This window comes from Pristis pectinata, chromosome 2, assembly GCF_009764475.1.
Source record: "Pristis pectinata isolate sPriPec2 chromosome 2, sPriPec2.1.pri, whole genome shotgun sequence".
Lineage (NCBI taxonomy): Eukaryota > Metazoa > Chordata > Chondrichthyes > Rhinopristiformes > Pristidae > Pristis > Pristis pectinata.
Genome location: NC_067406.1, coordinates 76002752 through 76017089, shown reverse-complemented (window position 1 = coordinate 76017089; position 14338 = coordinate 76002752). Strand labels below are relative to the sequence as shown.

At 39.9% G+C, this 14338-nt stretch overlaps 1 protein-coding gene across 3 annotated transcripts in view; it reads right to left on the bottom strand.

Annotated features, from left to right (window-relative positions):
• The window catches only part of dhx15 (DEAH (Asp-Glu-Ala-His) box helicase 15), a 112063-nt gene that overhangs the window by 24256 nt on the left and 73469 nt on the right, over window positions 1-14338 (bottom strand). For 2 of the 3 annotated variants that reach the window (XM_052010343.1, XM_052010344.1), the window contains exons 7-11: window positions 12036-12122; window positions 8282-8431; window positions 7254-7362; window positions 5890-6081; window positions 4487-4609 (exon numbers count right to left, since the gene is read on the bottom strand). In XM_052010343.1, the coding sequence (XP_051866303.1) occupies window positions 4487-4609; window positions 5890-6081; window positions 7254-7362; window positions 8282-8431; window positions 12036-12122 (661 nt within the window). Of the gene's footprint in view, window positions 1-4486; window positions 4610-4631; window positions 4801-5889; window positions 6082-7253; window positions 7363-8281; window positions 8432-12035; window positions 12123-14338 lie in introns of those variants that run through there. The other variant, XM_052010345.1, reaches the window with a different exon arrangement.

The window sequence follows — 14338 nt, the reverse complement described above, 5'->3', positions numbered from 1 at the left end:
GGAAGAAGAGCAATGAAGTAATGCCACCTGTAGCCTTGGGCCAGTGCCAATGGAAGGTGGACACAGGATAGCCCAATAAGTCAGAACCAATGGAATTGAAGTATAACAGTGCAGAACCATTAGAATAAAAATGGAGGATTTCAGAGGTAGAGCAGCAAGAACTCCGAGGAGACTAACTGTCGCAAGGAAGCCCCCCCCATGCCTGGGGCAGGGAGAAGAATCATCAATCATTTGACCATTGGTAGATCCACTATTTCGCTGTAGTAAGTGGGAGTTTGGGTGAGTGCAGGTCCACAAGGAACAATAGCATTCAGAAATTGTTGTCAACACAACTTACAACTTTACTGTATCAATTTTATATCAATGCAAATATCCACGAGTTTTAATTCATTAGGATGTGATTTACCTAACCCAAGTTAGTTGGCCAAGGCAAGGGTCAACAGTATAATACATTTTCCCAGTGAATTTGAAGGGAGCATAAAAAACAGAACCCAATGATCTGGGTGCCGAAGTATCAGATAATGGATTATTGGAGTGTTATTCTACCTCATAAATCTCAGCAAAGACATATTCCGGTGAAGAAGAATATGGACATCGAGAAAAACAAAAGCAGAATCAACTTGGCTTTATGAAAGAGAAATAGTGTTCGGTAAATTTGCGGGATTTCATTGAGGGCGTAACAAAGTGGATGAAGCAGAACCAATAAACTTTTCCTGAAGGGATTTGATAAGGTGCCACATAAAAAGTTACTGCACAAGAATACATAGGGGGTGACCATCAGTAAAAGTTTGGAAGGTACCTTCTGGCAATACTACCAGTGCTCAGTCCAAATTCTGTCTGACCACTCACCTCCAGAACTCATTATACCATTGGTCAAGATATAGATGACGAAACCGATTTCCAGGTTGGGGTGCGGGCACAACTGCTCCTGACATTGAGGCAGCATTTGAGCAAGTAAGGCATCAAAGGGGTTCTAGTAAAAGGTGATGAGATTCATGGAGAAAACACTCCACCAGCTGCAGTCATCATCACACAAAGGAAAATGATTATGGATGTTGCAAGATCAATGACACAACTGTTCTTCAGGGCAGTGACCCAAGCCCAGCCATTTTCAACTTCTTCACCAACAATCTTCCTCCATTAAAACATGACCCCTGTCCAAATCCATGGCATATTTGCCAACAATCACAATGTTCAATTCTATTCACAACTTCAGATATCGCAGCAGTTTCAAACCTGCATGCAGCACAATCAGGATGACATTCAGCTATGGGCCAGTAAGTAACATGTATGCTAGGCAACAACAAAAGATTATAACTACATCCCTTTGGCACTTAGCAGCATCACCAGATTTCTCACCGCTTAGGTGGCAGATAGGAGAGAAGAATCATAATGGACTAGAAATATAACTGAACCAGTATAAAAAAAGCTACTGTGACAACAAAAGTGGATCAAAGGCCAAGTATTCTATAATGAATAGCTCACCTCCTTGCACTCCAAGCTTATTCCATCATCCACACACAAATTTCATGGAAAACTCTTCACATGCCTGGATGAGTGCAGCTCCAACATGGATTAAAACACACAATATCCAGAACAAATCAAATTAGCTTGATTGGCACCCAGTCCACTCTCCCTCTGTCACTGGTGGTGCATCATGGCTGCAAAGTGCCCATCTGGCAACTTAAGGGTTCTTTAACCTCTTCCAAATTCGTCCATTCTACCACCTGAATGGACTGCTCCTGTGTCCCTTTATTGTTTTTGGGACATAAAGAAGTTCACAGCCAAAAGCCATTGCTGTAAGCAAATACAGCAGCTAAACCTGTGTGCAATGAGATGATAGGGGTCGAAAAGTGAATACTGATGAGGACATCAGAACTCTGTCAAAAGGGGATTCATTAAGAATGTGGCACCTCCAAATTTGTGTCACAGCCTCCAAAGCATATTAAAGCATTAACATGTTGGGTGCTATTCTTCAAGCACGAATGGCACCCACTTCCTTTTGACTCTTAGGTGAGGATACACCCAACTGAGCTAAGGCAAACAAATAAATGTCTTTTCTTAGAAAAAGAGGTTTGTGTAAAAAGGGTCAGGGACAACAGAGAGCATCTCTTTTCATAATGGTGCTGTGGGATCTTTTACAACCAACCTGACATACCTTCTTTCAAGTTGGGCATTTGACCAAAAGGTATCACCAACAATACAACACTCCCTAACAACCCCAGTGAAGTATTAGCCTTGTTTAATTTCTCAAATCTCTGGAGTGGAGCTTGAAAAAAAAACAACTTTCTGACTCCAAGGAGCGCAAGCTGCCATTGGGCCAAGCGGACTCTAAATGTTCTGTTAGCAAAAACAGAATTTGTTTCTGTATAGCTATTTATGCATTTCACAATGAAGCATCAGGGATTTATAAGTAAACAAATTGGTCACCTAGAAACCACAATAAATTAATACACAAGACAATTTCAAATCTGTGACAAATTTGCTTTGTTTACTACAGAAATGAAATGAACAAAATTACATGCCCAGATAATAAAATAGATACTGAAAATGCACAGCACTTAAATCACCAGTGAAACAATGAATTTAAAATTAGAATTTGTATTTAGGGAAGGAGGACCCATGCAACGGGATAAACTTTTTAAGCTGATAACTTGGCAATTAACGTCTAGGCAGAACCCTCAAAAGGAAGAGCGGTGAATGCTCTTCACCCAATGCTGCGACTTAAATCATCATTAACATGAAACGTTAAGCTGTTTCTTTCTCTGTAACTGCTGCCTCAGCTACTAAGCACTCCCAACATTTTCAAATGTAAATTCTCAGGATCCGTAGTGCCTTCCTTCAGTTCTGTACCCTAGCCACCTTTCACTACTACCTATCTGTATGTACAACAGCATCAGCAGCAATGCCTTCTGATAACAGTGATTCCCCTGTCAGGATTGACCGACCACACTCTGGGTTTCATCATCTAAATGCGGGTCTTTGGCAGCGGCATCAAAAGACAACATTAGCTACCGCTTGTACGTTGACCTTGCCACCATCCCTTCAAGTCCAGCACTCCACTGTACCGTGGAACTTTTTGTTTTGTCATTCCATGGTCTGGAACTCCCTTACTAATTTTGCTGTCACTTGTCCCAATTCTTTGGCCAACCTGTCTATTATCTGTTTCTTTGTTTCACCACCTAATTTTTAAAAAAATTTTATTTACAGCGTGGTAACAGGCCCTTCTGGCCCAACAAGGCCGCGCCACCCATTTTAAACCCCCAAATTAACCTACTCGTACGTCTTTAGAACATGGGAGGAAACCGGAGCACCCGGAGGAAACTCACACAGACACGGGAGAATGCACGAACTCCTTACAGACAGCGATGGGAATCGAACCCTGATCGCTGGTGCTGTAATAGCATTGCACTAACCGCTACGCTACCGTGCCGTGTGATTATATTATCAGTAAAATTGTTGGAATGATTTCACTGCAAAGATGTTCTACAAATGCAGTGCAAGGTCCAGTTGGAATGCAATTTGAAGTAGATATTGTCATGCAGAATGGTGGTTGGGGGAAATTGCAAAATGATAATGCTCAATTTTCCATCTATTTAAGTGAATGCACTGAAAATCAGATGCCACAGGCCCATGATTTGTATGACCTAGTACTGTGCCCTAAGCTTTATATTTAAAAAAACTTTCATCCCATTAATGCTCTAGTTATCACTTAAAACTCTATTCCCGTTACAAATTAGAACACAGGAAGGATAACTATTCAGCTACTTGTAGTTTTCTGCCCACGTAATGAGAATTCTAAGGAACATACATAAAGTACACTGATAACATATATCTGGAGTTATAGTATAATTGCAACTGGGAAATAGAGACTCGTTTGTTAATGCCCTAGAGTTACTACACTATCTTCTAAAACAAAGTTAAAGGTGAAGCTAAGAACTTATTGAACTTGTATCAAATTGTTTCCTGATTTTTCAATACAGATAGTGAAAACATATTGGAATTTGGTAAGCATGCTTTAAAATGTTTGAAGTTTTGATGTTAAAATTATTACAAATTCTTAAGAGTAAAATATTGCACTTCTATATTTCAAGCAAATCAACCAATTAAAGCTTGGATGTTTGAATAGGTTCCATGGTTACCTCAGAAATTCTTAGGATCAAGGCATTTTGTGCACCGAGCCAAGTGCACTGTAAGCAAGCTTTACAGCATTAAGTGCATCAAGAAAATTTACACCTTAATATACTCCAACTTAAGACAAGGAGCTCCGCTAACAGTACAAGACAAGGTAACCAATTAAAAAAAATCAATTGAATATAGTCTCATGAATGCAAAGTGTCCTCAAATGTTCTGTGCACAGAAGGCAGCTGCAGAAAAACTCTTTGGTGAACAATTTTCAGATTGCAGAGTTTTGAGAATTCATTAAAATGACTGCTTGGCAAATACTTAACTATGGAAATAAAAAGTAGAAGTATAGTTTACTCACTCTGCTTGAATGCATGGTAAACATTGAGCAGGGTCAGGTGATCTCCATCTATATGTGCGAACCGCATCTTGGCTTCGTCAGCTGCTTTCTTAGCTTCCGTTGGGCGAACAAAACACTGTGGGACTAAACAATGTTGGTATGGGCCCAACACAGACGCCCATATGGATGAGTCACTCATTCACAGACACAGGAACAAGGCCTAGCTAGGTCAGTTCAGAGAGCATTGGGCAGGGCATGATGGGATATGGTCACCAACTGCATCTTGGATTGTCTACTACCTTGGCTTGGTACCAAACATCAACACCTACTCACATCTGCAAGACAAGAGTGTTTCAGAAGCTACACAATTACCAATTTTTAGTGAAAGAGGCGGTGCACAGGGCAATACAGAACTATAATAATGTATTAAATGAATGCCTTCTAAAAGCATTTTCCTAACCTACCAAAAAAGTGATAAGTAGCTGTCAAACATTTAGTATTTGAAGTGTGTGATGCTGTTAACAACAGATGACTTGAATCTCATCCTTGCATACAGGTTAAAAACCAAGAACAAAAGAAGCAAGGGTGAAATTCTGCCCTGCCCAGCTGCTCTGAATCTGATTTAATCTATAGTACCCTACTGACAGAGTTCAAGTCTGTTGCCTTGCTATATATTACTTACAAAATGTATTCAGGCCATTTATTGGTTTTGTACAAGCCTTATACGGCATAGAATCAGTACTAATGGAATACAAAACCAGAACTGCTAAATAAGTGACCAATGTTCAAGTCAAAATGAACACTGTAGTGTTGTCCACATCCAAAGGGATTCCCTAAAATAACCACAAATCATGTTACTCTTGAGGCTTAATTAAACAAATATGTTAAATCTAATTTAACAGAAGCTTTTGTGTTCTATACCCCAATTACATCTTACAAAATATTTTGTCTGCCTAGATCATAGGTGAATAGAAGTGCAGAATTTCTCTATTATAAAAATTCTAAGACTGGAGAGTTTTTGTTTGCCCACGAAACATTAAAATGAATTAGGCTGAGCAATCTCAATATTCATCAATACCTCTTGTCCATTAAGCTTTTATAGGCTTCTCTTAGACATTTGCTTAAACAGAAGTGATTTACAGCCAGGGTAAAATGTTAAAAAATGAATCAAAAATACCTGAAGTTAAGCATCAAACCTGAAAAATTGTAATCATAATTAATTGGTTGTGCTCGTAAATTCTCAAAGTACCTATCAAAACTTCATCAGTACTTAGCATAGAACATTCAAATGCACAATTATCATTCTGTTCTTAACGGGCATCCCAAGCATAATCTTGCAACAGATCAACTATATGAAAAATTCTCCTTAATAATGTTTCATCTAACTGCAAGTCATGTTTTGACAATTTCATCCCTGCCATTACCTGACAACATTGCAGTGATGGAGAGAATCTCATTTGAACAGTTGTGTTCACAGCTGGCAATAACCATCTTGGCCAACTGTGGATCTAATGGGAATTCTGCCATCATGGACCCAAGCTCAGTCAGATCGCCATCATCATTCAGTGCAGCCAGATAATTCAAAAGCTCCAAGGCCCTCATCAGTGTCTCAGGTGCTGAAAAGTAATATGCAACGATGAGACATAAATAAAACCTCTGATGACATGAAATCACTGAAAGAGGTGCATTACTTGCCATCCTCACTCTGTGTAAATCTTTCTACAGGCACCTCAAAGCAGTCTTACCTCACTCCAAGAAACTAAAACTAAATGACACCATACCTTTCTGTTAATCTGAACCCCAAACCTTCCATGCCAACTGAAATTATGCTGTTCAACTGACCAGAAGTATGCAGTGTCTCTGCAGCAATCATTTGCTGTGGCTCTAACCTTAAGACTGAATAATTACCTCAAAGACTAAGTAGCATGGGAGAGTGGGAGGGCGCAAGGTATGTCAGCAAATGACCAAGGCCAGGAGTAATCAATACATAAGAGTGCAAATATATACCAAAGAAATTTTCTTGGCCAGGGAACAGGTTCACTTTTACATGACAAATACTTGACCGGATTTTTTTTTTGTTTACCATTTACAGAAAACTTCAGTGGCTGAGGAAGCCGAATTTAAATTTGACCAACCTGAAAAGTAAGCCCTAATCTCCTGGTTTCCAAATCAATATTACCGCTTCTACATCAATACACTGTCCTCCCACTACTTGTCTTGTTGACCCGAAATACCAGCAGAGTGCAATGGGTGTGCCCAAGGAACCAAAAGGCTTGTGCCCTCCCTCCTTCAGGACTTCAACACATTAATTTGGCTGATACTCCAGTGCAGCACAAATTTAAATGTCAAGAGATGCTGCCTTTCACAAGAGACCAAAACAAGAGCCCAAGTGATTCCACGTACGGATGTGAAAGATACTTTTGAGGGGTATCAATGGGCTGTTAGATGACAGCTCTAAAATCTAACATTCTGCCTCAAAAGAGAGCTTTAAGAGCATTCCTGGGACAGTGAATGACTACAAACAGTACATTCAATTTTCTTCATGATAAACCGAAGAGTTAGTAGGCCACACTAATTACCAAGGATGAATTAAACTTTTCTATCCCTGAAACAAATCCAAGGTTACCTTTTCGCCTTACAACAGATCCTACGTATTGTTTATAACATTAAAAACAGACACAAACAAATTCTGAAATATGTGTGATGATTCTGAACAACAATTTGATGAATGGTGGATAAAGCCACTTTAGATGTTTCCAAAGGAAAAAGCCCAAGGAGAGACACTTACCTGGTGGATCCATGAAGTCAAAATGTACCAAGTCATCAATGCCAAGTTTCTTCAGTTGAAGAACTACAGAACCCAGATTGGACCTCAAAATTTCAGGGTATGTATTGTCCTGGTAATTTTTTTTTCCGAAAATAAAAAGCAGACATCTCAAATAAAAATGTTCTGAAAGGTCATGAACAGTGCAAATTAAAAACTATACTAAATGTTCACACTCCTTGCTCCCCACTATTAGTTTAGCATTCAAGAGGACAACTAAAATATATCACGCAGACCATCTAAAAACTTTAGCATTACAAATGCACTGAACATCAGCGTCAGGCTTAGAAAATAGCAACCATCAAGATGTTATTAATGAAGATTACCTATCTGGGAGGGCTGCCTTCACAAGCGTGAAACAAGGTTGTCTTAGAAACACCATGAAGGACAAGGTCCTTCTACAATGACATCACGGTATTATAAGCTTGCCTGCAACGTCCCTTGCTCATATCTTATAGAAGTACCCTGAATATAACCAACAGCGCAAATCTATTCAGGGGAAACAATCAAGCACAAAAAAAAGAAAATTAAAGAGGCTCAGGAACCAGATAAGTGGAATATGTGGATTATTTTTCAAGTATTGAAGAATCCTAAGAATTTGCAGCTGTTTCACCACTTGGTAAACAGCAAATACTGAACTACAAAATGAGGTTGCATCAGCCCAACTTAATCTGGGTGCCCCCCAACATTCGGGCAAAGGCATGCCCTAACATCAGGAAATGCACAGTACTGAGAAGTACACATCAATGAAACCAAGAACATTCGCAGCGTCCCAAAAAACATCTGCAAATCTGACCTCAGTGTAGCCGTAAGGTGACAAGACAGACCTGCTCATTCTAGACATGTTTCTGGCTCTAAAGGCTAGCTATTTCAAAACCCCTTCAAAAGTGGAGAAACAAATTCACCTAACGATCTATCAGCAGAATGACTGGGAACCTGCACCAGAATTCTCCAAATCCAGAGAAGATCAGGAGCTATGATCGAAAGCTTACCTGCATTTCAGTTTTGTACGCCTTCTCGGTGTAAAGTCTAAAGCACTTCCCTGGTCTGGTACGACCAGCACGGCCAGCTCTTTGCTGTGCAGATGCTTTGCTGATAGCAGTCACCAATAACGATTCAACTCTGATCCTTGGGTTATATACCTGTCAATCATGAAAGTACATGTAACATCAGCAGACTCCAACATCAAAACTTGCTTCTTGTTTGACGAATCAGGAGTTCAAAGGACAATTACTTCTTTTTACCTTCCATGGAGCCACAAACGAGCCATAAAGGTACTAGTGACTGGGAGAGATACAAATAGAGGGTAACAATGTATTAACAATAAAACAATGAAAAGGGAGTATGCAAAAGGGATGTGAAAAATAAAAAAAAGGTAATATTAGGGAAAAACAGGTGGCCTCTGAAGCAACAAGCAAGCCCTTCAAAATTTACAATGTCATTGTGTCAACTTAAGTAAACAGTTACTTCTCACTGATACTTACAATAGAATCAGATAGCATGACTGACATCCTGAGGAAACTAATACCGTATTGAATCAGGAACAGGTCTTACCAACATCATGATAAGCAAAAGAATAGTAATGAAGAAAATAATAGCATTAAATAGCAATAAATCCTCTGCAACAGATGGTTTCCATCCCAGGACATACAGTTAGTGAAAGCGTTGCAGTTGAGTTTAACCCTGATCTCAGCAAGTTTTCTCAATTCAAGAATTCTTCCTTTAGATTGAAAAATTATACTTGTCACTTGTTATTTAAAAACACTGAGGGGGGCAGGGTGGTGGGGGGAAAATCAAAGAATTATAGACCAGTTTTTCCAGCATTTGACGTCAGGAATTTTTTTTTGACAGCAATTAAGGACAGACTAATTCAACCACTTGAAAAGTTTCAGCTGATCAGAGTGTGCTAGCTCAGACTTGCAAATAGAAATCATGCCCAATAAACCCGAATTAATTATCTGGTGATTAATATTGTGGACACTGGGAAGTCTTATTTATCTGGACCTTCGAAGGGCATAACATAAAAGAAACCAGAAAGAGAACGTTAGTTCAAACAAAAATACACTGAATTAAAGGCAGATTACTGATTTAGCAAGGAAACTGGCTGAGAGTCAGGAGACAAGTGTAGGATATACGGGCAGGTACCCAAATTGGAAGGACATGGCTAGTGGCAACCACAAGGATTTGCTGAGACCACAAGGATTCACTTTAGCTAAAAGTGACTTGGATGATGGGATTGAAAGTTACAAATCCAAGTCTTCCGATGACAAAAATATGCAGCATTGTAATTAAATGGTTCTGTCTACACTTCCAAAGAGATGCAAATGCATTGAGTGAATGGGAATAACGTGCAATAAGGATTTTAATGAGTGCATGCAAGATTGTCCATTTTGGAGCTTAAAAATAAAACTGATAACTTTCTTAATGGTGAAAAATCTAGAAGCAAACAAGGTCCAAAGAAGCCTAGCAAGCCATATACAAAGGCCATTAAATGTTATGCACAAGTAGAGAAAATAATCATGTAAAGCACCTCCAGAGAGGTCAGAGGAAATTTACCAGACTGATTTCAGGGATGAGGAATGAAGGATTTTAACCACACAGTTGGGGAGGAGAAGTTGGAGTTGTCGCACTTGGAGCAAAAGGTGTTTAAGGAGAGGTTTTAGTGCTCTGTAACAAAAGAATCAACTGAGCTTCTATTCAGGCATGAAATCAGGCCCCATAGCCCACCATGTCCACACCGACTATCAGGCATTGACATGACACAATAGTAAGCAAACCATTTTAAAAGTAATTATATTCCAGACTCATCGATTTGAGCAAGGAAAGTGGCCTTCATTTTATGATATCGCTGATATGTTTATTCTTTTCTCAAGCTGACCAGCTCCATTCCCCCATAGCTCCAAACTACCTTTCCTATATTCATCCAAAAGCTCTGAAGAACACGATTAAAAGGAACCGGACATCAAACAAATTTAGTTTTGAAGATCAAAATACTGCAGACACTATAAATCTGAAATAAGAGCAGAAAATTCCAGAAACACCCAGCAGCATACATGGAAGAGAGAAAGAGTTAACGTTTCAGGTCAAAGACCCTTCAATTGAACCTTGAAAGAGAAAACAAATTAGTTTGAAGTTGCAGTTATTATCGTGAGGTAATGCAGGTCAGAGCTGCAGTGGCTCATCAGATCAGGCAGTATCAGTGGAGAAAAAAAAACTCAGTTAATATTACTGATGGATTGCCTACTGCAGAGCTGACTAGTTCTGGTGCAGAGAAATCAAGTTACCTAAAATTGAATTCAATATTGAGCACAGAGAACTGCAATGTGCCCAGATGGAGGATTATACCTTGTTCCTCAAGCTTATTTTGGGCCTCATTGGAATAGTGCATGAAACCCAAACATATAGGTCAGAGTGGGATGAGATGGAGAATTAAAGTGATCACTTCCAAAGCTCTAACCAGAATTTCACAGCCTTTAAACGTCCTTTCCTTTATTTTCTCTGTCATCAGTAATCGGTCAACCAGATGGCTTCGTCAACGGCTTATCACCGTAGCAATCCTAACCCCATCCCATCCGACATATTCCTTTTGTGTTATCTATTCCTCCCCAAACCCTCCCTGCAACTTAACACTAACTTTTTTTTCCTGTCTTTCTTAGTTCTGGCCAAGGTCTGATACTGTTTCTCTTTTCACAGATGCTGCCTGATCTGCTGTGTGCTTTCAGCATTTCTTGTATTCATTTCAAATTTAAGTTTGATGCAAGTACCGAGGCAAAAAGCTGGAATCCCTTGCATCTGCTATGTTAATTCTAAAAGGATGATGACCATGCAGTCATCTTCACACCTGGCCCTGATGTTCACCGTTCATTATACTACAAGTTTAGATGATGGGGGCATTTTTACAATATTTCTGTATCTTCTACATTACAAGTAACATCATTCAGTTTGGTAAACTAGACGAGTAGCTGCCAAAATTATCTGAAGACTGGGTAAACCAAATATAGACGGGGTAACTGCTTTGCAAAACACGTTCATATTGACTGCAATCCCGTCAACATCACTGCTCCTATCCAGTTCACTTCCATTCTCCATCTATTTCCACTCAAACCCTCTATCCAATGAAGCCCTTGGAACAGCAGCTCTTCTTTTAACTGGGATCATTAGCTTCACAATTGCAACACAAAGTCAACCATTACAAATAATGATTCTGCTGCTCCCACTTATATCCATAATTTATTTCTTTACTTTCATCTTTAACCCCCAGTTTTACCTTGCACCATCAGCCCATATATCTTTTAATTTCTCTCATCTTATCATCAATCTTCCTTTCTGTTCTACCTTCCCTTCTTAGTTTCTCTGCCTTCCAGAACCAACTTTTTTCCATTTTTGAGGAATGGCCAAAATTCAGAAGCATTAAATCTGCTCCTGCTTCCAATTCTTGGGAATTGCTGAGTGATTCCAGCACTATGACAGATTTCCAACATCATTGTTATGGCTGAATACAATAATGGACATTCAGCCACATGAGGTGGTGGTGGGTTGACAATACAGCCAAAACCCATAAGCCAACTCTGCTTAGTCAGCAGAGAGGAAAACAGAAAATTTAGCTCAATGAAGATAGTCACCATGTAAACAAAAAGGGAAAGTAGAAACACCATGCCACAAAGTCAAAATCCATAAGAGACACAGCTGGGGAGGGGGCTGCCAAATACATAGCCATAATTTAATAAAGTAGATTTAAATACTTGCCTTCTGTTTGGCAAAGCCTGGATCAATCACAAACACAACACCATCAATAGTGAGTGAAGTTTCAGCAATATTTGTAGACACAACAACCTAATGTAGAAAATAAGGAAATGTAGTTAAATATTACAGCAATTTTTTTTGAACATTCCACCATTCAACAAAACCGCCAGCATTAAGTTTGCAACAGAAAGCCCGTTCTTCAGGCTTATCCTGCCAACCCTTTCCTGTAATGGATCAAAAATTATACTCAATCATGTCTGCACCTAGTCAAAGCAAAACTATTTTGCAGATGTTTGCCTGGCATTTTATATTTTACCCCAAATACATTACGACATATTTACAAATCAGGGGGAGCAAATGCAATAAGGGCCCTGGGGAGTGTTGTGGAACAGAGAAACTTTGGAGTACAAGTACTCCCTGAAAGTGGTGACACAGATAGAGGTGGCGGTGAAGGAGGCATTATGGCATGCTTACCTTCATCAAACAGGGCATGAAAGACTAGAGTTAGGGCGCCACATTATAGCTAACATGACGTTGGTGAGGCCACACGTGGAATACTGGGTGCAGTCTGCTCACTACGCTACAGGAAGGACGTGATTAAGCTAGAGAGAATACAGACAAGATTCACAAGAACATAGAACACTACAGCACAGGCCCTTCGGCCCACAATGTTGTGCCAACATTTTATCCATTTTATCTAGTAACAAGGATGTTACTATAGGGCTCGAGTTACAAGGAGAGGCTGGATAGGGTGGGACTGGTTTCCTTGGAGTGAAGGAAGCCGAGGAGGTGACTTTACAGAGGTTTACAAAATCATGAGGGACATAGATAGGGTAGAGGAGTCTAAAACTCAGGGCACAGATTTAAGGTGGGAAAGATTTAAAGGGGATCAGAGGAGAATGTTTTTCCACAGAGGGTGGCGCATATATGGAACGAGCTGCCAGAGGAAGTGGTAGAGGCAGATACAATTACAACATTTAAAAGCCATTTGGACAGGTACATGAATGGGAAGAGTTCAGAGGGACATAGAAAAATGCAGGCAAATAGGACTAGCTTAGGTAGCATCTTAGTCCATATGGATGAGTTTGGTTGAAGGGCCTGTTTTTGTGCTATATAACTCGATGACTCTCAGGAACTGATAAATAATAATCTCCAGTTTTCCATTCAGTTCCATCAGATGAAGTATGTACAACATAGCCTAAGCTTGCAAGAGTCACAAGTGAGACGTTGCAGTACACCACGTTTCTTGCAAAGGTCGTCACTCTAAGGTTTATTGAGAACGAGATGCGAAGCTGTTCTTTAATTGAAGGCGAATAAAAAAAATTTCTCCTTTTCAGGAGTTAAACTGCAAAGGCAATCAGAACGCATCATTTACTAACCATACCAACCTCAAATGTCTTCAAAGGATAGAGACCAGTCACTCTCATGAGTACAATTTAAATAACAAACAAGTCCTAAAAGATGACTGCCCCAGATAGTATGCTGGAGCATCTATACGTACGAGTAGTTGAGTTCTATATGCGAGATGAGAGCCAGGAGTCTGTGGCTCAAATTTGGTCCAAGGCAACTCTTGGCCGAGGGCTACTAAGAAAAACACTCCCAAGACTGGTCCAGGAAGCAGCTACTCTTGAAATGCCAAACTCTACTGGTGGTCTGCAGAGTTCACAGCTGCAGCTGGGCATCATCTTATCAGGTTATAGTGAGAGTCAAGCATCAAATGGTCTGCTCCTATCAATTACTCAGTCAGACTCAGCATCTTTAGAGGGACCCTGCAAAGCCAACGTGGATTTTGTCACTTCCTGCTTCATGGTCCAAATTTGAAATTACAAAGGCGGTGGGAAAGGAATCCACCAATTGAAAACCAGATTCACAGCTTTTCAGTTGACAGGAAAAAAATTGACTTAAGGCAGTTTTACTTTACACCTTAAGTAACCTGCTTTGACTTGAAAATAACCCAACCAGAAAGATGTGAGCATTGCCAGATTAGAGCAGCTGTCCTGAACATCAAAAGCATGAAGGAACCTGGGCAAAACTGAGCTCATTGGGGATCAGGGGTAAACTTCCAGTGGCTGGAGTCATGGCTGAGATGGGCGAAACCAAATCATCTCGTCTTGGGTGCTGCTCCAGATGTACTTCCTGGTGGTATTATTGGCAGAGTCACTTCTGGGTCTTCAACGTTAATTTGCTCCATCATAAGAATTGCTGCTGTTTCCTTGGATTTCAATACTCAGCTTTTTCTGAATTTCTTCAAATAAAACCGTCTACGCCTACAGGAAAACTTGGTCAATATCCAGGTGTGGGCTACT